This window comes from Seriola lalandi, unplaced genomic scaffold (genome assembly GCF_002814215.2).
Source record: "Seriola lalandi dorsalis isolate HSWRI2012SDOR001 ecotype SW California unplaced genomic scaffold, Sedor1 jcf7180002054577, whole genome shotgun sequence".
Lineage (NCBI taxonomy): Eukaryota > Metazoa > Chordata > Actinopteri > Carangiformes > Carangidae > Seriola > Seriola lalandi.
Window position 1 is genome coordinate 1,580,830 of NW_019525130.1, and position 25,142 is coordinate 1,605,971.

General features: G+C 41.2%; 1 protein-coding gene across 2 annotated transcripts in view; it reads right to left on the bottom strand.

Moving 5' to 3' along the window:
• The window catches only part of mark4a (MAP/microtubule affinity-regulating kinase 4a), a 29,678-nt gene extending 4,979 nt beyond the window's left edge, over positions 1-24,699 (bottom strand). For both annotated transcript variants that reach the window (XM_023417763.2, XM_023417765.2), the window contains exons 1-15: positions 24,061-24,699; positions 21,338-21,535; positions 19,787-19,840; positions 16,151-16,199; positions 15,721-15,786; positions 11,660-11,730; positions 11,513-11,569; positions 10,674-10,910; positions 7,607-7,726; positions 7,418-7,517; positions 7,188-7,297; positions 5,810-5,996; positions 4,411-4,622; positions 2,966-3,069; positions 1,610-1,894 (exon numbers count right to left, since the gene is read on the bottom strand). In XM_023417763.2, coding sequence (XP_023273531.1) covers positions 1,610-1,894; positions 2,966-3,069; positions 4,411-4,622; positions 5,810-5,996; positions 7,188-7,297; positions 7,418-7,517; positions 7,607-7,726; positions 10,674-10,910; positions 11,513-11,569; positions 11,660-11,730; positions 15,721-15,786; positions 16,151-16,199; positions 19,787-19,840; positions 21,338-21,535; positions 24,061-24,114 — 1,904 coding nt within the window. In that variant the 5' untranslated portion in view covers positions 24,115-24,699. The remainder of the gene's footprint in view (positions 1-1,609; positions 1,895-2,965; positions 3,070-4,410; positions 4,623-5,809; positions 5,997-7,187; positions 7,298-7,417; positions 7,518-7,606; positions 7,727-10,673; positions 10,911-11,512; positions 11,570-11,659; positions 11,731-15,720; positions 15,787-16,150; positions 16,200-19,786; positions 19,841-21,337; positions 21,536-24,060) is intronic.
• Between the last annotated feature and the right edge of the window lie 443 nt (positions 24,700-25,142).

A 25,142-nucleotide genomic window follows, 5' to 3' on the forward strand; every position in this document is an offset into this window, starting at 1 on the left:
GGGAGTTGGGGTTGGGGTGGGGGGGGGTAAGAGAGAAGATAATTGAATCACAGGAGAGCAAGTGGTGAAAAAGAGCGCAGCGCAGGAGCTGATTGGCAAGGATAAAGCTGAGGTTTGATAAGATTAGACATGTGTGATTATGACGACTAGGAGGGAGAGGGGAGCAGAGGATAATCCAGGGCCACAGAAGGGCTTGCCAAAAGGCCTGGGTGAATAAAATGTTCTGATAAGCATGGATCCACACTCTGCTCTGCCCAGGCTGATAGGCAGAACTTCACAACAACAAAGCAACAGTCATTTCATATATCTGATGGGATTTTAAGTGAATCTTACACTATCCCTGATGGCAAACCAAGCCTCAAATGCTAAATTGTAAAAATTAGAGGCTACTAAAAATAAAGAATGCATCAGAGCCCTGGTGTCCCTTGGACCATGTAAGAGCATGTGGGAACCAGTAATAAAATGGAAGCTATGCAGAGTGTACAGAGGTAGGAAGAATTGTAGCAACTGATAATATCTTGTCCAAAGGAAAGAAAATTTGGAGGTTGGGGGTCAAACAGATTGAAAAATATAACTAAAAACCTTAAATTCCAGCCACGACAGTATAACTTAAACTCATGACAACTGTAGTTAAGGGAATAGTTTGACTATGGAAACGGGAAAATATTACTCATTCTTACTGGGAGTTACATAAGAAGATAAATACCACTGTCATGTCTAAATATGTAGCTGCATCAAAGACGATGTTAACTTAGCCACAACAAAATTTATCCGGCCCATACTTTGGCCACATGCTTGTTTTCTTCTCGCCCAGTATACGCCCAGTTCCGTGGATCTGAATCTGAATCTATATACAGCACGAATGTAAGAAGCTACTTCCACATCTGGACCAATTGTGAACGCACACACAGAAAATCTTCCAGCTGTCAGTCAATACCGGTGGATAGCAGCCAGACTCTGCCCAGATGTGGAAGTATATGGGCCAGACTTGGGCCGAGGACCCAGGCATATATTGGGCCAGAAGTTTAATTTGGAATCTGATTGGAACCAGCAGGAAACAGCTAGTCTGGCTCTATCCAAAGTGCACAGATGTGATAGTGGTATTGATCTTCGTATCTAAACATAGTGAAATCTTGTATAAATTAAATGAATATTATTAATTATTAATTATTAATAATTAAGTAGTTCAGTAAATAGCCAACAAGAGACTGCTAGCTTAGCGAAAAGCACATAATCCTGTAAAACTACAGCTTGTCCTTTTATGCTTTGGTTTCTTTCTTCCTGCAATAAAGAAAAAAACCTCCAGTCTTTACGCTACACTAAGCTAATCATATCCTGGCTCCAGCTTCACATATGATGACCAGTTCTTATCTAACACTTGAATAAACATATTTCCCCAAACTTCTAACTATTCCTTTAAAATGTTTATCTTTTAAATAATACTGACTGGATATTTTGATCTGTGAGAGGAGACTGTTTTTGTCTGTCACAAACAATCAAGAACTATACTGCGTCAAAAAAGCGGTGTGTTTCTGGTGTTTAGAGTTCGCTGTTCACAAACATGACCTGGGCCTGCCGATGTGATATGTGATACGAAGTGTACATCTACCTGCGAGTGAGTTTCGAGGTCAGCTTGGTGAAGAGGTTGGAGGTTGCCCTGGTGCGGGCGTGGGGCAGGGGGCTGGCATCATGGTGGGACAGAGTGGGTGATGTGGGTGGGGCTGAGTAAACTGGGGGCCCACGGTCCCTCAGCTGTCCCCCGTGAAAGGTGCTGCGAATTGTGGAGCCTCGGGTCAGGCGGCATCGATCCGAAGAAGAGGAGGAGGAGGCAGCTCCGGCCCCGGCAATACTGAGCGTGGAGGGAGAAGCTGCAGGCATGCGGTGGCCCAAGGAGCTGCAGAGAAGAAGAGAAATGATTTTATCTTAAGTTAGCCATGAGTAAACCACTTCTATTGATCATTTCCTTTGATAAAAATCCTTCAGCATCAAGTAAAAAATCTGGGGGGAGTGAATGAATCAGGCCTCTGTAGCCTGCTCCTCATATCTGCATGTGGCTGAAGGATCAAGGCTACATTAGCCGCTACTAGCATAACTGTGAGCGGTTGAGTTGCATTGTAGGTAATGTAGGCACCCCATTTTGAAAAGGATGAAGTGTGGAATAAAAACGACATTATCTCTTGGTTTGTGGCATCTATCTATAGATAGATAGATAGATAGATAGACAGATAGATAGATACTTTATTTATCCCCTAGGGGAAATTCATGTGTCCATTAGCTCATTGTTGATAATAATAATAACAGTTAATAATAAATAAACAATAATAATTAAATGAGTCCACTTCTTTAGTCTCAGTTGTTGTATTATTATAAATATTTAAATATTTGACCATATTTCCAGCTATTTCCATCATCAAACAAAAACATTTCAAATATACTCAGTACTGTACATTTTTTCATTTTTTCAGTTAAACCCTGTTTTCACCTGTTCCTACAACACATTTGAAATCCAATCACTGATCACATACCAGCATACAAAACAGCTACAATCTCTATTCAGCACAATATCTGGCCTGTAGCTATATGCCTATGTTGGCTCATCACACAAACACTTCTGTCACTTTTGAGAACATTACATGTACCCCTAACCCTAACTATAACCACTGAACCAAAAGTCGGCTTTCTCCAAATTGGTGACACAGGTTTGTCCCCGATTAGACAAGCCATCCCCTATGACACACACACACACACACACACACACACACACAAACGCGCGCACACACACACACACACACACACACACACACACACACGTGCCTACCTGTCAGACCTTTTGTCTTTACAGTATGTTAACATTTCACCATAGATGCACATGATTTGTGCTGGTACACTCACTTGAAGTATAACATGCTATCTATGAAAAATCTGAACTACTATAAATATTGAAACCTTCAACAATAAGTGTTACCTGTTGTCTTTGCCATTCTGCAGGAGAGAGTGTCTGTCAGCGCCTGAGCGGTCTGTGCACACGTATGTATTCCGCCGTGTCATGGCGCTTCCAGGGATGTTATTCTACAGAGAGAAGAATAAGGTGAGAAGAAGATGTTGAGTCAATTTGGAATTCAGTGCAGAGAAATCCACATTATTCTAGTGTCACATTCACCACACTCAAGCACTATGTCTCAGAATATTTAAAAAGTGATATTAGCAATGTTACTATATTCTACATCTGTATCTATTTCTGTTTATTCCACAATAATATCTTTACATGGGTCTATACAAGGAGTGGATGGGATTTACAGAAGAAATCATCTAGACTCTTTCATTTTCTGTGTTTATTCATTTTCTACTGCCAATTATACTTCTCATACATACATGTATATGTGTAACTTATCATGAAATATACCAAATTACATTTCAGTGTTTTAAATATGAATCAAATAATAAAGCACGACTTGTATTTGAACCCTGAGTTAAAAAAAAATATGAGAAATATTTAACAATGGCAAAATACAAGTCTGAACTGCATGCTTTTTTTTAACAAAAACTGGAGGTTGTGAATGTGATAGGAGGAAGCCAAGGTGAATATTAAGTTAGTATAAACTGACTGTGATGAGAAAATGAAAAAGAGATTTAAAAAAAAGTGAGCTCACTGGGCCATATGACATAGCTTAAAAAAGAGCATGTCAATGCATCAGTTAGCTCATGGGAAAAATGAAAAAAATTATAAAATAAGAAAGCTAATGACAAAAATATGAAAAGCTCCATTTGCCATTTCAGTGCACTTCTGTGATGATCCCTCACTTGAGCTTGTAAGAGTCTGTCTGCTGTCAAGTGTCATGCTTCAATATCTGATTATGAGGAGAAAATAACACACATGCAACATCTGCCACGTTTTATCTTGCACCGCACAACACATCTGGTGAAACGTTGAGGATGAACCTCTTTGGATGTCTGACAGCTGAACTTTAAACTATCTACACCCCTGTGTTTTTGTTTATATTCTGGCAAATCCGTATAATGGAAAGTGCTGATGCCTTTGTCTGATAACAGTTCCTATTCACACTGTACAGGCAACAACCAGCTGGATAACTTTGATACTGAAGAAAGACTGAATCTGATGACGATGAGCAAAGATCTGTATTTATTCTCGATGTACACTGGATTCTGATTTCACTGCTGATTACACTGTGGTTATAATGTTTGTGTGTTTCAGTTATGACTCTTGAGAATAAGTGGTATGATGTTGGTGGCAAACTGTGTCAGGGTTGACACGAAAGCCAAATCTCTGCAGCTTCATTGTTTCAAAGCTCAGGGGCCCTGGTGGCCTGGGCCCCTTAAGTTGAATGCCAACAGAACATCATTTGAAAGACACTGTCTCTTCCCTACTTAAGGAGGAAATATTTCACTTACTGTGGTGGCAGTCATGTCTTTGCGGCGGTCTGGGATCTCAGACTTGTTGGGGTTGTTGGCACTGCTGACCATTGGGCTGGAGGGAGGGAGGCTGTGGCTCCCCATCACGCTGCAACTGGCCTTACGTGAAGGCATTCGTCCCTCCCGCAGCTCTCGGTCGCCCGTGCTGGTCGGGCTCCGTTTGGGGTGCATGACGGGCATGGAAGGCCCACCTTTGTTGTGGAGGACAGCAGAGCACAGACACACAGAGACTCATATAAGGAGTATTCTGCAAAAACAATGAATTATGCAAGATGGAAGTGGTTATATGTAACATTCGGAAAACCCTTGCTATTAACCCTAACCCTGGTGGCTATTAAGTGAACTGCAGTCAGCATCCTGTTGCTTGTGCTCGTGCTCACACTCCATAGGTAGGTACGAGTGAGGGAGGGAATCGACCAAAACAGTGATGTGATGGTCAGCCTGGGAAAGAAACTCAGCCCTGTATGGCCTTTGGACAGTGCCAATTCAACAATTCCCAGGAGGAGAAGTAGGATCAGTCTATCTTTCTTTCACTGCTACACCATGTGGAGTTGCATTGGCAGCATGATGCCCTGGACTTATTCACTGGAACATGCCCGTGGTGTACTCTCTTGTGCACCCTGAATGACAGGCGCACAGAGAGGGACAAGAAACGGACAGGTACAATCATAGATTTTCTGACAGTCCACCGAGGCGGCATCCCACCAGGATTTATCCCAGCAGATGGCCAGTCCGACTATAAGACTGAACATGATTGACCAGCATCACACTGATAGATGATGTAGCTAAAGTTACAATGTTATCATAATTTAATTATAAATTATATTTTAGACCACATTAGTTTGTCTAACGTCTAACAGGATGTATAAAGCTTAATATCATTATCAGCTGATGTTGACCCTAGTTTTCCCCCTGACGTCGGCCATATTTGACCAGATGGGATGCACTAGATGACATGTTTACATGAAGTTTGCATTGGAGTCTGTGTTGTGCTGGGAGCCGGTCATTTGTTGTTAGTGGATTCTATTTCTAAGCTAATATTAGCTATTGTTGCACATTGTTGGTGCTGTAGGAGAGTGGGAGAGAGGCATTGAGGCAAGGCACTCGGCAGTGGGCACAAATGTCACTGCAACCCGTTCACACACTGGTGATAAAACACGATTGATACATGTATATTGTTTCACATTCTGAAGTTTTCATTACAAATCATTAAAGCAAGTTAAAGCAATATTATCAGTTGTTTGAATTGCAGACAGTATAAGAAGCACTATTTATTTAAGATGAAAACTGCACGGATTTGCTGTAGCTCTGATAGAATTTTATTCCTTATCCGTAACTGTAACGCCTGAAGAATGAAGAAGTTAGAGAAGAGACTCACAGAAGTCACTGTGTCGTCGCTGCCTGTGGTAAGTGGAGGCACTGCGCTGGGTCTTGCTATGTGAGGAGGAGGTGGAAGAGGAAGAGGAGCCAGTGGCTGAGGAGTGCTTGTTGGTCCCGTTGGTGATGGGGCTGGGTCGTACCCTCGCCAGGGACAGGCTACTAGCTGTTCGAGCCTCACTGCCTTCCTGTAATGTTATAGTCATATTGGATAGAGAACTGTGAGCCAATATGACGCTTGATAAGCTGAATAGCATAAAGAGAAGGATGAATGAGTCTCTGATAAGCGGGGTTGGGTATCAAACCTTGGTGCTTTTTGAGAATTAACCAAAATTTGACTGTGGCATTGAGTTTCAAAAACTGTCAAGCACCAAAATTGGTATTAAGTTGGTATTAAATGTTTGGTCACATTCCCTGCAGCTCCTGATTTAGCCTAGAGCTCATAGCCAGATAACGCCATTATCAATATATCTATACATGCACCACAACCCTGATAGAGCGAGAGGATGTGGGGGTTCCCATCAAACTTTTGACTGTAGTACATCCAGCTAGCCATAGTTTTCTCAGAGACATGGTCACGTTCAAGTTAGAATTATTATCTAATAATATTACTTGTGGGAAGGAGAGTAAGAGCTATATAAAAAAGTTGATGATCCATTAAACAAACATGTTGAAGATGTAGAAAGGAAGTGTGGAGGTATGCAGTACAGAAATTCCCAGAAGGTCCCATATTGTATAAAGTGAGATTTCCACATCTTTTTTTTTTATTATAAAGCAAGTCTAGGTTCTATATTAAATTATAAATCAAATCATAATTACTGTAAAAGTATCAAAGTTCTTAGTCCACAGAGAAATGCACACAACCTGTATTCAGGAACTGTGCCTTAAAACGAGCCATCAGGACTTTGTTAACTTTGCGATGACAAAACAAAAAGGCCTGTTGTTGCTAGAGCTCCAGAGAGAAGCCTGCAAGAGGAGATGTAAAACTACACTGAGATGGTTTTTGGTTCTTAAAATAGCAAATATATCTTCTTATGGATCAACACAAATAAAACACTCTAAAGGTGTAAAATATGGGACCCTTAAAATAATATTAAACCATCTTGCGTTTAAAAGGTACATTTTTTTTGATATATTAAAACAAATTTGAATAAAGAAACTTATTTGTCAAAGTAATGTATCACTGTAAGGTAAGTACTGGATATGGCACCAGTATTCAAAAATATTACAAGACTCTTTTGATAAGTAATTTTTCATGTACTGGTGATTGAGGAGAAGGTCAGAATGTTATTTAACTCATTGTGAGTTGCTCCGGTATGACAGTCTGCTGAACAGCTACTATGGATGATTAAACACTGTGGTAGATCTAAATAACTCACATCGCCTTTGCGGCCCAGCAGTAAGTAAGTGGCGGTGACCTCATTGTATTTCTGATTGAGCAGAGAGTCCTTGATTTCCTCTGGAGTGAAGCCCATCCCGACCATCACCTCTGAAGAACACAAACAAGCACAGGTAAGAAAGAGACAGTGATACAACAAAACAGCTTGTAACTTGACTACTCTGATCAGTTTTTGTATTGGTAAAGACTGCAGAATAGCGGCTGACTGACCTATGCGAGCTGGATCACTGTAGTCCTCAACAGGTTCTATGTGGGGCTTCAGGTCATCCCCCTCATACCCTGAATTTATCCACTTGTCCTTCATGACTTGCTGTAGAAACAGAAATACAGAAAAGCCTCAGCTGTGTTCAAATTTCCCGTGAGGTAAATTAAATGTTTGTGCTGTTCACCACTCCTCACCTCTAGGGTGCAGCGTTTGGAAGGGTTGAGCACCAGGAATCGGCGAAGGATCCCCTCACAGTCCGTGGACATATAGAACGGCACGCGGTACTTTCCCCTCAGCACACGCTCCCTTAGCTCCTGTTGGCCACATCAGTAACATGTAACACATACAGCACATTACAAATGCAACAGGCCAAACCAGAACCACGAGTCATTACTTCATATGAATTTATGTTAGTTTTAAGATTAGATAAAAACAGCTTTTGCATCAGGCAACAGTCACAGGGAATAATTATCGCAAATACGTCCACTCAGCAGAGGAAAGACTTTCCCCACTAACAACTGTCACAGTTCATTTGTGTTCATTCACTACCAACATATCCAACAGTACATGAAAGTGTTTCACACTGGTCTTAAGTTCTCTGATGAGACAGGTCAGTCTGATGTAAGACTGACTGTTGCATAAAAAAAGTAATCTCCAAGTCCCTCACTGCAGGCAGTACGCTGGGCTGCAGTCAGATATGAGAGGGGTTAAATGCACATTTGTCTTCACTCTTTGGTTGAGCTCTGGGGGGCATTTATTGACATCTGCTGGATTTTGGATAAAAACACTATATTTAACTCTATGGTGCAATAACATTACAGAATACAAACACAGAGAAGACAGGAGATCATTATTTTACTCTTCTATTCATCAGTGGGAGTGACACTTGGAACAGAAATGAAAAGGTCAGCGTTCGGTACATCTGTTATATCTGACAAGATTTAAATGACAGTTTATTCTGCACCAATAAGAATATGCAGCTATAATGTGGAAAACCTGATTTGGCAAAAAAAAAAAACGACATCTAATTTATATATATCGAAAATGAAAAAATAAAAACCTAAGTAACGTCACATTTTAGGGGCAGAAATTCAACCAGTTCAAATCAGATTAACTGCATATTGATTAAAAATTAACCATCTGATTTAACAACTTTCTTTCTCATACATTGATTTATTTGTGGCAGCCCACCTCAATATCAACATTGAACACCACATATTGATTTTCTATGTTTTTTTACTACTTCAAATGGATAAAATCTTATTTCACTGTACACTGTGCACAGGGCATTGATTCGCTCAGGCCCTTCTTGCCCTGCAATATCTGTCTCTCTCACATTGACAATGGACCCGTCGGACCAGCGTATATATATTATGCGTATATATACATATATGTCAGCTGATAAGTAACAAAATATTGTAGTACAGAAATGCCAAAGATATGTTTTATGTAGTTAAGAAACACTGAAACCATTGCACACTTCGTCCACCAGAGAACACTGATAAGTTTATTTTCCAAATGTTAAATGATTCACTCAATACATGTTGGCCATGATTCTTTAAAGCTGCTATAATTAATATCTTTCAATTAACAAAGTAGAGCCTGACTGATATATCGGACGGCCAGTTTTATTTAGTGGAAATACTTGGGTCAAGTAAAGTTATATAGGCAGCATTTTATGTATATTTGATCCTTTCTTTTCATTCAAGTTAAATAAATATATACATATTTGTTCTTATGTTTATATATATATATATATATATATATAGGCTGATATATAGGCTGATATATCAATATCGGAATTTTTTTAATCCCTAATATCGGTATCTGCATCCGCCCCAAATATCCAATATCGGTCGGGCTCTGTAACAAAGGATCAAATTGCCATGTGTAACGTGATTTGGGTTGCATAAAGAAGCTCTAAAAACCCACTGCACACTGCCTGTCCAGCACCAAACATCAGGCAAACACAGTTAGCAACTAGATGATGATAAACATAGTGGCGCATTTAGCAGCTTAAGAAGCAGATGTTTCCTGCAGGAGTTGGTGGTCACCAAAAACAGAGCTAAAACAAGAGTTATTATTGGACTTGTAGATTTGCCAGATGGACAGAAGCATGTCTCTAAATGAATGCTAATGGTGCTACATGTCTGCTGGATGTGTGTGATTTGTAAATGTTAGCAATCAGGTGTGCTAACACGTTCACCATGTCAACTTTATATATTTCTAAGATGTTCGTGGTTGCAGCTTGTTGCAGGCCCCCGCGCAGATGAAAAGCAGTTAATGCAGGCTTCACACACATTTGGTGAAAAGACTCTCAATTATCAATACAAGCTTCAAAACTTCAGTATCGGTCAGGTTATAGTTTCACTCTCTTCTTTCTCTTTCTATCTTCTCTATTTCAACCACAATTCACAGCCACTTTTTAAAGGGGGTATATTTTTTTAGTAAATGTTGTATTTTACAGTGATTTAATGAATAACAACAACTATGAACTATGTAGTCAGTGATCAGTAGGCAATCCACATGAACAAAAATTATGTTTTTCAGAAAAATGCTGGAGGGAATGAGACACAAAGGTCCTGGACCACATTCAGGACCAGAATGCCACACCAACACGTCATTCACTGAGTCACCAGGAAGCTACTACATCCCTGGATTTGATCCAGACTATGCAAAGACCTGTGTTTCTGCACTTTGGGGCCAGGCAGAAATTCTATTATCCACTTTTACTGTAACAGAACACATCACATAATAATAATAATCAAGATAACACTTGAAATCACCCTGCCTCAACATGACGCTCAGTACAGCACACATCAAAATAATAGGTTTTATTCAGCACCACAGAATGGTTCTTCAATCATTAAATACCATATATTATCATACTCAAGGGTTCAACCATGGACTGTGTAGCGGTCTTGCACTGACAGTGAAAGCACAAGTTAAAATATCACACAATTCAAGGCCTCTTTTGTAGAATGGATTAATAAAAGGACATTAAAGGCAAGTGTGAATACTGAGAAGGTAAATTACAACCTTTCTTTGTTGTTTCTTCAGGATAGATTTTTCATGTCATGGTTTTTTAAGGTTTTATGAACCAAACCTGATGCCTCAATTTTTTTCTTGACTTAATCAGATGCATTTCAATATAAGTAAAGCCATTGCTGTTACCATATCTGACTGAGGGACCCTTTAGCCTCTGAGTCTACCCACACAGACAGACACGCAGACAGACAGTCCCTCCTCCCATCCACTTGCCTTCAGGTTCTGCCCATCAAAGGGCAGAGAGCCGCTGACCAGTGTGTAGAGGATTACTCCCAGACTCCAGACGTCCACCTCAGGCCCATCATACTTCTTGCCCTGGAAAAGCTCTGGGGCAGCGTAGGGCGGTGAGCCACAGAAAGTGTCCAGCTTGTTGCCCAGCGTGAACTCATTGCTGAAGCCGAAGTCGGCGATCTTAATGTTGGCGTCGGCATCCAGCAGAAGGTTCTCCGCCTGAGTCATACATACATTGATGTGTAGGAGAAAGAGGCAGGGATGGCCAGTCGAGAGGAAGGGAAGGAGGGCAGAAAAAGGGATGTATAAAGAGAACAACACATTGGGGGTGGGGAGGAAGGGGGGAGCAGTGGAGAAAATAGTTGGATGGGGGAGGAGAGAGAGAGGAATGAGAAAGTAGGTGGACACAAGAATGGGAGTTGTGATGAGGAAAATAAAAGAGCACGACTGAGAGACAGATGGGGAGGAGGGGGGTGGTGCTTGCATGTTGTCCAACAACATAGATACTGGACGTGACTCATACTGTATATATGTCACTGTGTGTGTTAAGGAATCTTATAATCTACTACAACAAGAGTCAGACTGGGACTGCCTCAAACCCTTCTCAGCTTGGTGAAAAAAATCAGCCTCTCCACTCATCAGTGCTTTACTGTGCGATTAAGATGCTAAAGGGCCCTTTTCACAGACACAGATTAGGACTAGTCCCAGATTATAACTTTCAGTTTAGTGTAATCTGTCAGTAAAAGAAATGTCCTAGTCTTGGACTAGCCTTAATCCCTCATCTCTGAAAGCAGCCCAAAACATCTTCTGAGCTTTCTCACCTTCAAATCTCTGTGGACAATGTTCTTCGTGTGGCAGTAGTGGACAGCGGAAACAATCTGTGGACATGAGGACACAGACAAATTTGAAGTACTGACAATTAAATGTGAGGACTGGTGCAACGTGGGCAAGAGGTGGTTTATTCGTACCTGTCGAAATTTGGCTCTGGCTTCAACCTCCTTCATTCTCCCATGAGACACGAGGTAGTCAAACACTTCACCTGTGAGTGAGCGCAGATCAGTCCGGTAATAAAGCCATAAGCATTACAGTCATACTGTTATTGATTATACATTGCTGATATACACACTTAATATGAGTCACATTAATTGAGTTATTAATATTTATAAGGTTAACATTTATAAGTTTTATAAGTGCAGTGTCTACTTCAACTTTATTCTCCTCAGGGGAGGGAAATTGTCTTTTAACAATGTTAAAGACTTAAAGGAATAGTTTGACATCTTGGGAAATATGTTTATTCACTTTATTGCCAAGAGATAGATGGGAAGATCAATACCACTCTCATATCTATCCATTCAATATGAAGCTTAGGCCAGTTAGCCTAGCCTAGCATAAAGACAGGAAACTGCAGGAAACAGCTGTCCTGGTTCTGTCCACAGGTTACAAAATTTACCTATGAGCACCTCTAAAGCTCATTATTTAACATGCTGTATGCCGGTTTATTTGAAGTTTAAAGTAAGACGACGTAAATTTGGAAGGAAGAAATAAAAGTTGAATTCAAAGGCAGTAAAATGCACCCTTGCTCAGTTCAGTACATTTGGTTTATGCTGCTTAAGTCTTACTTGGTCTGGTTTGACCACAATCTAATGTTAGCAGAGTTTAGGTAGATATTGCTACATAGCTGACATTACTGTGTTGGTTTGCTGATGTTATGCCTCTTGTCTACTTTAATAATTACTTATATTATTATTATTATTATAGAGCACAGTTATATAATTTCACTTATATTTGTACAAGCTTTAGTGAAATTCTGCTAGGTTTGGACAGAGCCAAGTTAGGTATTTTCCACACATTTTGAGTGGTAATGCTAAACTAAGCAGGAAAATGAATAAGTGTATTTTGTCAAACTATGTTAAAATATAAAAACATAAAAATATATACTGTGAAACAAACACCCAACCCCATTGTACAAGCTCACTCATATAAAACAATATGAATCAACAGTATAAAATTAATATTTTAAAATATATTGGAGTATGGGGTGAGAAAAATGTGTGTAAAACCCTCTCGTGTTCTCCTCAAAATATTCTGACTATTCTCCCCTCAAACACAAAAAAAATACCCCCACTCTTTTTATGACCCCCCAGCCCCTCACAAGAATTTTTATACAGTCCCTTAGTCCCTTTTGTATTAATGTAGCAAACTCTTGGGTATTGTATTGAATATAATGTATATAAAGATAGAGAGTACATTTTGGTCTTCACAGGAATTCAGGAACCACTACAACTCCCCTATACTTCCTTATGATCTTTTTATCTGTGACTTAAAAGGTAATATGGGCCTGAGAGAAAGCCACATTTGAAACTATCTGTGACATTTTCCAAGGTCACCGTGAGAAAATGATATGGTCTGGGCCAGAGCACAGAAAAAAGCAGAATTGGTGAGAAGAAACTGACACAAATAGAAAAATAAGAGACTAATGGACGCAAAAAGAAAAGGAGACATTAGATGCAACATGCTGGCATTACTCTTGAAACTGTGTTAGAAGTCTGTTTAAATAGCAGCACCATTACTGCACAGGGACTGCTCACTTATTTATGCTGTGGTTCCATAGTCTATTAAGTTTGAATGTAACACCTATTAGGGGAGAGTCTGCAGTCATCTTTAATTTAAAGATACTGTCTTTCCTATCAGATTAAAAGGAAACACATCTACTGTACGCTGCATTTTTTTTACTGTACACGGTCTCAATATCTCAGAATTCCAAAATATCACTGGTTTGAATAGATAAAATAGGTAAATTTCACAAATTTAAGTCACCATATTGATGAACATTAATTACGTGTCAGCTGTTTATTTTGTACAAAAATGTCAATGTAAAAACAAGTTGTATTTCTACTAGGGGGTTACATTAAATTTATGTAGTACTTAGACCAAGGTCTCCTACTGCACTGAAGCTTTAGTGTTGTCCCTCACTTGTTAGTTGCTTTTGATAAAAGTGTCTACCAAATGAGTAAATGTAAATGTAAATGTAAATGTAAATGTTATGTGCTAGACTATTTCTTGGTTGGGCACAGTGACTTCCTAGAGTCTATGCTGATTGCCTCACAAACTCATATTATTTTTAAAATACATGACACTACTGGTCAAAACATTTTGAAACACCCCCATTTTTTCAGTTTTTATTAAAAAATTCAGCTTCATTTGCAGCTCCAGTAGTCCAGTGAATAACCATAAATGGTACAAAGGTAAGCAATAAACTACATTATTAGGACAATACTGCACAGGAAGTACAGGAAGTAGTGCTGTATAATGTTATCAGAAAGTCAAGAAACAAAGGAGGACAGACTCTTTGGTCAGGGATTCATCCTCCAGCAAGATAATGAGCCAAAACATTAGAAGAGAAGAACCAGACAGAGGCTCCACATGATGGAAGAACAGCACAGTCTCCAGACTTAAACCACATCAAGTTGGTTTGGCATGAACAAATGCAAACTACAAGTGCATCTGTGGGAACTTGTACAACAGTGTTGGGAAAAACCTTCTGAACAATGTTTGATTCCATTGAGGAAAGAACATCACAAGTGTGTTCAGCTGATTCCTTTTTTAAAATATTTGTTCTATATTTAATTTTACAAACTATAAGGCATTACACATGTAGGGCCCTGACTTACACCTGGTGCAAAGTGGCGCAATGCAAGTGTATTTGCTAGTTTCAGATCGACGCAGTTGTCATTTTCCTTTCCATCGCCCACATTGTGTAAATAGCAAATACACTTGCGCCCATTGGAGCGCCCATGGGTGTGTCGGTCTTGTGTCGGTCTTTAAATGAGGTGTGGTCAGAAGCATTAATGGCGCACTGCAATTTTGAGGCAGCGGAAAGTGATTGCATGATTGTCCAACAAAAACCTGCTCTTAAGTCAGTGGCTCAGTATTTCACTGTTGTTTTAAGGGGGCATTAAAATGCACCTGCATAGGTGGGTGCACAACGCGCAAAGGCGCTGCAGAGAAGCGTTCTTTCTTAATACCTGGTAAATCTGCCAGTGTTTCCTGTTCATTACCTAAATCTGTCCCACCACAATTTCATAACGAAACGCAAGATTTATTCACACTTCTCATCATATAACATAAAGTATTTTTAACGTTGTGATATGTGCCGTTACTTCTTGGTAGAGCTCACTGATTTACTCAGCCCTTCTTTGCCCCCCAGGACGCACAGAGCTACGGCGTGCTCGTGGACTGGGTTCACTGGTCAGTCACAATATGTAATCAACACACCATAAATTGAATCTAATTCTGTGTGAAATACTGCGTCACTGGAGCACCTGGCTTTTAAAGGGAATCGGAGATAGCACTCTGATTGGTTTATTGGATGTTACACCCAAAACACTTCAATGAATAATCAAGAGATTAAGTACAATCTTGAAAGAACCACGTGTCTGGCGCAGCAACAGTTTTTTCTGCCCTACATGCATTTTCGCCATGCGCTTCAGACCATGCGCTTGGACCGTTAAAATAGAGCCCATACATTTTTGTAACAACTGGAAAAATTAAGGTGTTGTACAACTTTTGACTGGTTGCATATATAAATATATATATATTTGGTGGCTGCATCCCTAGAATAATCAGTTTTGTTTGCACAGTACGTATGCTGTATGTACTGTATATATTATTCTGTTCAAGTGAAGAAAAAACACCTTTGGACAGAAATATGCTAGCTGTTACCACTGCCTCCTGTCTTTTTGCTAAGCTAATGTGGTTCTAGCTTTATATTTTGTATACAAACATGAAAATGACATCAATCATCTTTTTTAACTATTATTTCCCAATATGTCAAACTATTTCTTTAAGCTGTTCAATTATGGTGAAAGAAATACCCCTCAAATGAAGCAGTGTTTTGCAATTTTACCATTAGCCACTGTGTTTCACCATGCATCCAAATGGAGGAATTAAAATACATTATAATATTGATCACATGATAAAGAATTTCCTGCTGCAGCTGAATTGAAAAGATGACGACAGATGTACCCACCTCCACTTGCGTACTCCATGATTAGGTAAAGGGTCTTATCCGTCTCAATCACCTCAAACAGCTGCACTGTGGGCCAAAACAGAATCAGATTAAAATCAAATATATATAAACAAATCCTGCACATGTTATAAATAATAACACAGCCGTCTGCCAGTCTGTCTTAATACCAAGGAACCCGCTGTTAATGCTGCGGGGGTTTTTGATCCATATGACATTTCAGCTTTAGAAAATCCCAGCTCGTGACCTCTGTATGAGGCCTGAGACATCACTTGCTAGACTCTGGTCAATGAATGCTCTGAAGCTTATTCAAAGCATTATACTTCCGTCTGGTCACACATGGAAGCAAATCTCTCCACACATGGAAACAAATCTCTCGCACACACGCGCAGATGGATACACACAAAGATGGAGATGTATGTATGTGCCTTACCTATGTTAGGGTGATTTAAGCCTTTCATTATCCGTACCTCCCGAAAAAGCTGGGGAGAAGAGACAGAATATTATAGCATGACAATATGGGTCATAAATAAAATCCAATCACTGCCTCTGAGTGTTGAACACTGTCCATCCAGAATGCAGTAAATCTGTGCTTTAAATTGTAGCGATGAGGGCACTGTTATAGTCACGCTTATAGCAATACATTTAAACTATAGAACCGTGTATGTTCTTGAAGTTGATGAGGGGTTTCATTTTTGACTTACTACCCTTTAGGTCACATGACCCCAGGGAGATGTCAGGTTATCATGGTTGGAATGTAAAATCAGTATAGCGGACTTTTGTATTTTCATTTTTAGCAGATCACCATTAGATTTCAAAAGCTGAGAGCTTTCACAAAAGTTGTAGTGATTCCTATCGATTGAATTGTAAAAATTCAAATTCTTGCAAACATATAATTCTAATCACATTTACAATAAAAGAGGTACTACGTCCTCTGACCAGCGTTACTTCTTCAGTCCAGACTGGACACTACAGTGACTATATCAGAAAGAGATGAGGCTAACTAGCTGGTTAGCATGCCAACTTCAGTAGAAGAAAAGAAGTGAAATCAAATTAAGATGACATTGGAGGTTGACCTGTACAAGCAGCCAAATTTATACTTTTGTCACTTCCTGTGTCTGATATTCATCCAAATGAGAATTTGCAAGGGTGACAACAACCAACAAAACGTCCTCACAATTTAAAAACAGCATGGACCCCACACACTAATGTGATGGCTCCGCAGTGAAAAACAGACCAACTTCTCACTGCACGCGATACGTCTACTCTGTGGGATATATTTGTGCACTTTGTCAGAGCAGAGCAGGGGATTAAATTTGAGCCAGCTCCCCTGGTTTCATGTATGTAACAGTACAGTCCCTGAGTAAAAGGCCATCGCTGAAAACCAGCGACTCTCCTCCGTGTTGTCAACTCCAACTGATAAAAGAAAAGATGGTGCGATAAGCTTTTCCATCCTCTTTTCTCAATCCTTCCCCCTCTCTTATTTCCTGGTGCGTCTCCCTCCATTCTCTCCCCCTTCATTCAGTTCCTCTCGCAGTCTTCTCTTCTAGCCGTGCCCCACAACGTCACTGTTGCCATAGCGACCCAGGTATTAAGACCGGGCTCTTTCCCTGCTTCCCCAGCTGTGCTACAGGGAATCTTGGGATATGTAGTGCTGAAACCTCTCATCATCCAGGCATCCCATTATTTCCCTGCTTGTCATGGCAGGGCTGAGCGACCAGGTCCATCAAAACAATAAACAATCCGCCCAGCAACATGTTGGACTCTGGTCACTGTTAACGCACACACATGCACTGTGGCAATGAGGTTTCTGGCTTTAATTAAAAAAAGCAGTATGTAATGTAAATTTAATCTGGGACACAGAATAAAATATACTAATAAATAAAATTCTGACACATATTTTGTTTTGAGGTGTCCTCCAACGCTGCGGAGGACAATGTGAAGGTCTCCTCTTGTAATCTGCCTCTGTAATCTTCCCTTCTCAAAAAATCCTTCTTCATGGGTGTTGAGGTTTGATTTTCTCATCTGTGATTTCACTTTCCTCTTTTCCTTCCTTCCTCCCCCTCTTTTATCCACCTCTATACATCTCCCTCTTTCCTTCTCCCCTCTACATACATCACCCTCTAGATTATGCTAATATGGGCTCTTTCATGTCTTCAGTACTAAGGATTTTCTCTAGCCCACGGGTATGTAAAGAAGCCTGCTATCATCACCAGCCAATTGTAGAGTATTCTCTCCATTCAGTGGCCAATCCTTCGCCTCTTTCTCCCGAATCCTGTCCTAAATGTTGCACCATTGTCTTTCACCGCAGCCGGTCCGGTCCAAGAAAAGCACCAGGCGTCAAGATGGGATAATATATAAATTGTGTTTAACAGATCCTGCAAAGTGTCTAATATTCTGGCCAGGTAAAGTAAAGAAGATCCATTTTCTGTCATGATATAAGCACAAACAATATGATGAGTCAAAGTATCAGGATTAGAGGAAGCCAGCGGTCAAAAGGGCAACGAAAATAAAACACTGAAAAGTTGCATTTATGGGATAAAGCCTTGATAATACTACAACAACGCAAGGTCACTTGATTGAGGAAAAGATCAGCTACAAAAAAAGAAATATAATCAAAAGGATTATTTTCTTTAATAAACATTTAATCTGGGCAAATCGCTTGGACATTTTGCTGCTACCAGTAAAGTGGACGATTCTAGGGCCCCACACAATTTCCAGTAGGATAAAGGGGGGGCCCTTAGCAATAATATTTCATGGGCCCTAGAAATCCTCGATATGCCCCTGCCTCTTTAATTCTACATTTCACCTCACGTGAAGAAACACTGGTGTTTTTACCATATGTAGCAGGACATACAGACATCTTCCTGTCAAACAAAATCACACACACGCTACACACATATAAAGCACAATTACTTCATCCCTGATTTGATCCTTCTGGTCTGTTCACTTCTTGCCTGCAGGCAGAGGAGCTGAGGGAGGTAGAAAGAGATAAGAGAGAGGGAAGGACAGACTTATGGCTGAAAGAGGGAGACGCTTTGGCCTGTATGTGCACATAAGCAGCATCACAGGCAAATATGGGTTTATTGAATGGTGATCTGCGTTCTTTAATTCACATTTATTCCTTCACCACGACGTACTGTAGCTGTATGTTGCAGCTGCATGAGGTACACATGACAGGGCGGAAAAGTTTTTGATTCCTGTGGTTGGGAGATGGAGACATCTGAGCACCTGATCAACCCTGATCAAATGGCCTTCATGTCCGCCACGTTGTGTCTGGATGTGGATGTCTACCGGTCCAGGTCTCCTGCTCCAGATGACTACAACTCCAGCTGCTGAATCTGAGTTAAGCATGTGTGTCTTCACCACTCTGAGGCTGATAGCTGCCAATACCAAAGCGGCCACTGCTCCGCATGTCCCCGACCTTCATGCACAACAAACCTCGAGTGCCCACCATTCAGGCTCAACGGTCAACATGCTGACCGGCAGGAAAAAAAAGAAGCCGGCCCATCAAAAGCCCTCCATGTGACACACTGTATGTGAGCTTTTCTAAAGACACCTCTTGCAATGAGACGGCCACCAAAACCCAGCAACATCGACCGCAAAATAATTACAGAAGGGTGTTTTAGGGGAAGACAAATGAAGAACATAAACAACAAAAAAAGGATAGGTTGGATGACTGCGGTTTCCGACATGCGTCACCTCCCCTCTCAGGGCAGCGATTAGCCCAGAGAGAGACGAGAGATGACCTCTGGAGCAGAGGCCTCCTCTCACTCCCATCCAGTCCCTAGCACCTGCCAAACAGCATCATGTCCTATGTGCCCTCTCTCTATCAGCTGCTCTCTCGTTCCTGCCCCCTCTGAGGGGGAAAAAACTGAGGATAAACCTGAACCTCTCCAAGTCCCCAGCGGCATATACGTATTTTGTTGAATTACACCAACGTGATCATGTGAAATCATCCACATTATGATACTATTCACACTAGATACCAATAAAAGGGTTTCATTTTTAACTCAAAGACATTATGCACAGATTCTCCAATCCATCCGTATAAAGAAGAAAAACTCACCTTTTGTAGGCTGGTTGGGTTCAACTGAGTTTTGTCAATGATTTTTATTGCAACCTGGAAAAGACATCAACACGTCACCATTAAAATTCACCTTTGCTTATAATCATCTCCCTACATGACGCTCAGATGTCTTCCCTGCTGATGTCACTGATCAATATCCAACAATAATGTCTCATCATCCAAAAATGTAGATGAATATAATTCAAAGGAGAGCATGAGACTGTTTACCAAAGCAGGTGAACGTGGGCTGAGTACACTGTGAACAGTTCCTCAACAAGCTGTAGTAAAGTCAGTTTGTGTGGTTTTAATCCCTAGTGACTTGCATTGGCACAGCTAACCCAGGATATAATGATGGTTTACTGCCAATTTCAGAAAAGAAAAAAAAATGAAAACACTTCAAAGTGTTTTAGGGCATCATAAGGACACGGCCTAAAAATCCTGAAACTAATCAACACCAATATCTACGCTATTTTAGAGTATACCGGTCCCACATCAAAATAATACAATTTATATCCATTTTGTTGTAGCTCTTTTAACGAAGCCACCATTTGTAAATGGGTTTATGACTCATAAATCCTTCATTAATGCTTTATAGTTCAGATCTAAGCCATTTAATAAAGCAGATTTGGGGTTGCCAGGTTGTAAAGAAGTGTTCATCCTTTCTATTTTGGCCATAATGCAGTTAAATGTTGGTAATCCATTAAGAAGGTAGGTGGTCATACAGTCCAATCAGTCAACCTGGCTTTCCAAAAGTTGTTCTTAATGGTTTATAACTGATCTATAAATCTTTATTTATTAAATGGCTTATTAAACATTAAAAAAGCAATTAGTTACAACTTTTACAACCTTTCATGAAGTGATACCTATTTATTTCATCATTAAGTATTCAGTGTTTTAACTAGGGCTGCACGATATGCAAGAAAAATCATGTTTTGACAATTTTGGCAGATATTGAAATTGCAATACGAGTCACGATTTCTGTTGGAATGAGCGTTTTTACATTTCATTTTCACTGAAAAAAAAAAGGAAAATGATGATGTGATTTTTGTTGAGGCTTGTCCCAACATGTCCCTTTACATCTGGAGAATATGATTTGTAGGCTGGGTGTCTCTGTAGCACCACAATGCTTCATTTACGGTCTTTATCCAAAAAATTGCAGCTCTTGCAATTTGGATTTTGCACTTGGCCATATTGCAATTTGATTAATTGTGCAGCCCTAGTTTAAACCTTGTCATTCTTCAAGTAACTGAACAATGGACTGAAATCATTTTTATTGAAATTTAAGTAAAAACTTGAACAGAGAAAATTATGATAGAGGAGGTTCAATAAGGAGGTAAGATACGACTATACAGTAAGATTTACTTCTTTATAAATATGATGATCAAGACTCGATAATGCACTGAATTACATCTTAAGGACACCAGCGACATCAGCAGCTTCTTGCCTTTCTTCACCCTACAAACATAATTTCCTCATTCATGATCTAATCATCCATTCCTGTTGTCCCTCCCTCCTCCCCCCTCCCTGGACCTCCAGTGCCCCCTGTCTCACCTCCCTGCCCGTCAGGATGTGGCGGGCCAGCTTGACCTTGGCAAAGTTTCCCTTGCCGATGGTCTTGAGCAGGCGGTAGTTGCCGATGTGCGGCTGCTCGTCAGAGCAGGAGGCGATGGAGTTCCTGCACCGGGCACCCAGCGAGCGGCTGGACTGGCTGGTGGCCTTGTCTGAGCGGCTGGCCCCCAGCGACACATGCTGGAAGAAAATGGGGGGGAGGGGGTTAAAGTGAGCAGCAGCAGCAGCAGTAGGCTGGCAAAGGTCCTCCAGGTCTGTCTGCACCATTGGAGCACTGATGGTCCACAGAAGCACAATGATCTGGGTGAGCTCCTTCTGTCTCTGCAAGCTAGTTGTGAACTCTGCACAACTAAGAACATGGAGATCCAGAGAGAAACTAAACAGTTTGAAGGCATATGTCCAGGGAACTCCTCATCACACTGAGTATCTGCTGCGTTTGTGGAGTCACTGAGCAGCTACTGGTTTCACAGATGAGTGTACATCTCTGACAACACGGTGACAATACACAGCCCAGCTTTATAATCTATTGGTAGACTTAGGAAGTAACATGACAAACAGAAAGAGGACTAAAGCTGAGCTGAATGAATGCATGCCCTTCACTTCTGGGTTAACAGCTCAAGAACACTTGAACATAATGTTTCCATTTTGGGTTGGGTTCTGCATCATTGTCGTTAGAGCTCTGTGACTTGACTGCTCGAAGATGTCTTCATGCAGTGTGACAGACTGTAAATTTAATATGTTCACTGCAATGTGAGGTAGCCCTGAAGCTTTCACCGCCCTGTAAACAGTTAGCTGCGCTGCTGCTGCTGCTGCTGCTGCTGCTCCACGTTACCGACTGACGCTGCTCGATTCTGGACCCCGATGCTTCAGAGTATTGTTGTGCAGCGATGATAGAGTCCAAAGCTTGAGTCACTGATAATTTCCAGCCAGTAAACAAAGCAGAAGAGAAAGGGGGGACAACAATGTGCATTTACACAAACAAAGCTTGATGTATTACAGTATGAAGTGGCTTCTTGTCATGTGACAAAACAAGGGAAGATACAGAGGAGGGAAGACAGAGAAGAGATGGTGGGGGGAGGAAAACAACAGGCCATACTAAGACACAGAGAAATCAGGATATCTGATGGAAAAGGGGCAGAAAAGACAGAGACAACCAGAGAAAGGACAACTAGTGGAGAGCGAGATGTAGGAGGCGAGCGTAAAAAAGGGAGCAGATGCCGGCACAGTGGTCCCTGGCCAGTCCCACTCCCTGAGGCATCACACTTCCATCCCCCCAGCATGTCATTTTGCTCTCAGCTTCACACACACACACAAATGCAAACACAACCACGCAGCCTTAAGCCCCACCTTCAGACACTCCTATCTTCCCATGCTTCCATTCCCGTTCTCACGCCCCACCTAGAACCAATTTGGACTCTCTCTACAGTCCACATAACCAGTCCCAACCCAGAGCGCTGGAGGCTCTTGCAGTGTGCAGCAGAGTACATTAATCCACGAACTGTACAACGCACAGCCAAAGCCTCACCTGTGCCAGTGTGGCAACGTCCTGTCAATTCACTCATCTGTCATCATCACTTAATTGTAGAGTGATGAGAGCAGATCGAGATCCGTTCTAATGGAAGGAACGGATCTGCATTCATAATCAATCATGCACACACACACACACACACATCAAATTACACACACACACACATCAAATTACACACACACACACACACACACACACACACACACACACACACACAAATCTACTGGCTTAACCATCCCTCTGTGCTGAAAGCTCTGCTAACAAACAGATGGGGGGGGGGTCTTGCCAGAAGTGTTTTAGGCAAAGAAATGACATAATGCAACGTCAATCGGTAATGTCACCATTTTGATGTACATTAATAAGGAGTAGGGCTATAGATAGATATATGGATAGATGGATAGATGGATAGATGGATAGATGGGTTCTACATTAGTGGACCCTGTTATTCTGTCTCACATGAATAAACCCCCTTGGCTTCTGTCTTTTCTGCAGGCCGCTACTGTTTTCCACTGTACTGAATGTACGGCGCTGTCTGACACCCACTGGCTCTGGGGTTGGGCGCTTTGTACGCTGCGCAGCAATGGACTGCACATCATTTTACGCAGTAATCCCCTCGCTTCATGCGAACAACCCAGATATTCTCTACACATTTATTTTGGCCTTCTGTGCTCTTGTCCCACCCATCCAATTTCTGGGGAATACACGCGCGCGCGCAAACATACACATGCACACACACACACACACACACACACACACACACACACACACACACACACACACACACAGGAGGCAGCAGTAGCAGCAGCAGCAAGGAGTATTATGTGACATCACTCTCTCTCCACAGCCTTATAATAAGAGGTGACGGCTGGTTTTCAGGCTTTCTGCGCATATCCGCTGAGTGTTATCGTATGCGGATGGACTCATTCCGGGCTGCGCAGACACTCAAGGTTAGCCCATTTTGAAAGAGCCTGCTCCGATAAAATATCCATCCAATATAATCTCCAGAGTCCTTTCATCTAATGAGGAAAAATAGCACCATCTGTGACCCCAGTCTGCACTGTGAATAAAGCCAGTGAATGCAAAAGGCCACAGATATGAGGAGATCTCCGTTTAGGGGATGCACAATTTATCTTTTGCATGCACACAAATACAGGCTATAGGCTGTAATTGCACTTACATGGTCTCCAGTACTCCTGTCGTTTCCAGACGGTAATGCAGATCGAGAAGACATGTTGTTTTCTTTCTCCTTTTTCCCTGAGTAAGAATCACGGTGTATTTGCGCGGATGATAGAAAGGCTCCACAGACAGAATAACATCCGCAGATGCGACCCACCGTCCCAAATCAATCTGCCTCTTCTCCAACCGGCTGAGCCGCGGTCGAGAGGAGACCTCTGCCTATCATGGCAGCAATTGATATCTGGAGGGGGGTGTCCTCAAACAAGCTGCATTTCCACCATGCACTTTGCAAAAATACGGCCGATCAACGATGCAGCAAATGCAATGCAATGCAAATCCCTAGCATCGAATAAGTGCTAAAATGCGGTGATGTTTGGCCGGAGCCCAGCGTCTCTGTGGCGACTCTCCACCCCCTGCCTCATTTCGCCATACAAAACAAACACGGCTCCTTCTGGATGTGTGTCATCTCCGTTTGTCATAATACTGACCGACAGGCTGTAATCTTTCGCTCTCACCCCGCGACGCCAATGCAACCCGCTCCGCTTTGCAGCAGCTCGCAGGAAAACACAGCTTACGGTGCAGCGGGGAAAAAGGCCGAAATGTTCAGAAATCGGTATTCCCGGTCGGTGAGATGCGCACCACCGTCAAGTCAGGAAGGCGACACGCAGACAGCAGTTCCGGTCGTTGGTTTTTTGAAGCAAAAGCCTTAATGGCGATCGCATTAATGAAACAATAACTCATTATCCTAAATAGATAACAAAAATCATTCATATTGCCACTCGTTTTAGTTCGTTTTATCTATTCTGTAGTTTATCTATTTTACTGTGGTTTTGTTGTTGTTATCATTTTATTAAATGTAATTATTTGTTGCCTACTTATTGTGGCCTGATTATTTAATCCTATTGTTCTGAACTAATTATTTTGGTAAAGCAGGTTAACTCTGCTCTGAAAACTAATTAATAAATAAAGTAATTTATTATCATTATTACTATTGTTATTATTGTTGTTGTTGTTGTTATTATTATTATTATTATTATCATTATTATCATTATTAGCTTTGCTAGAGAAAGGCTGTAGTGTAAA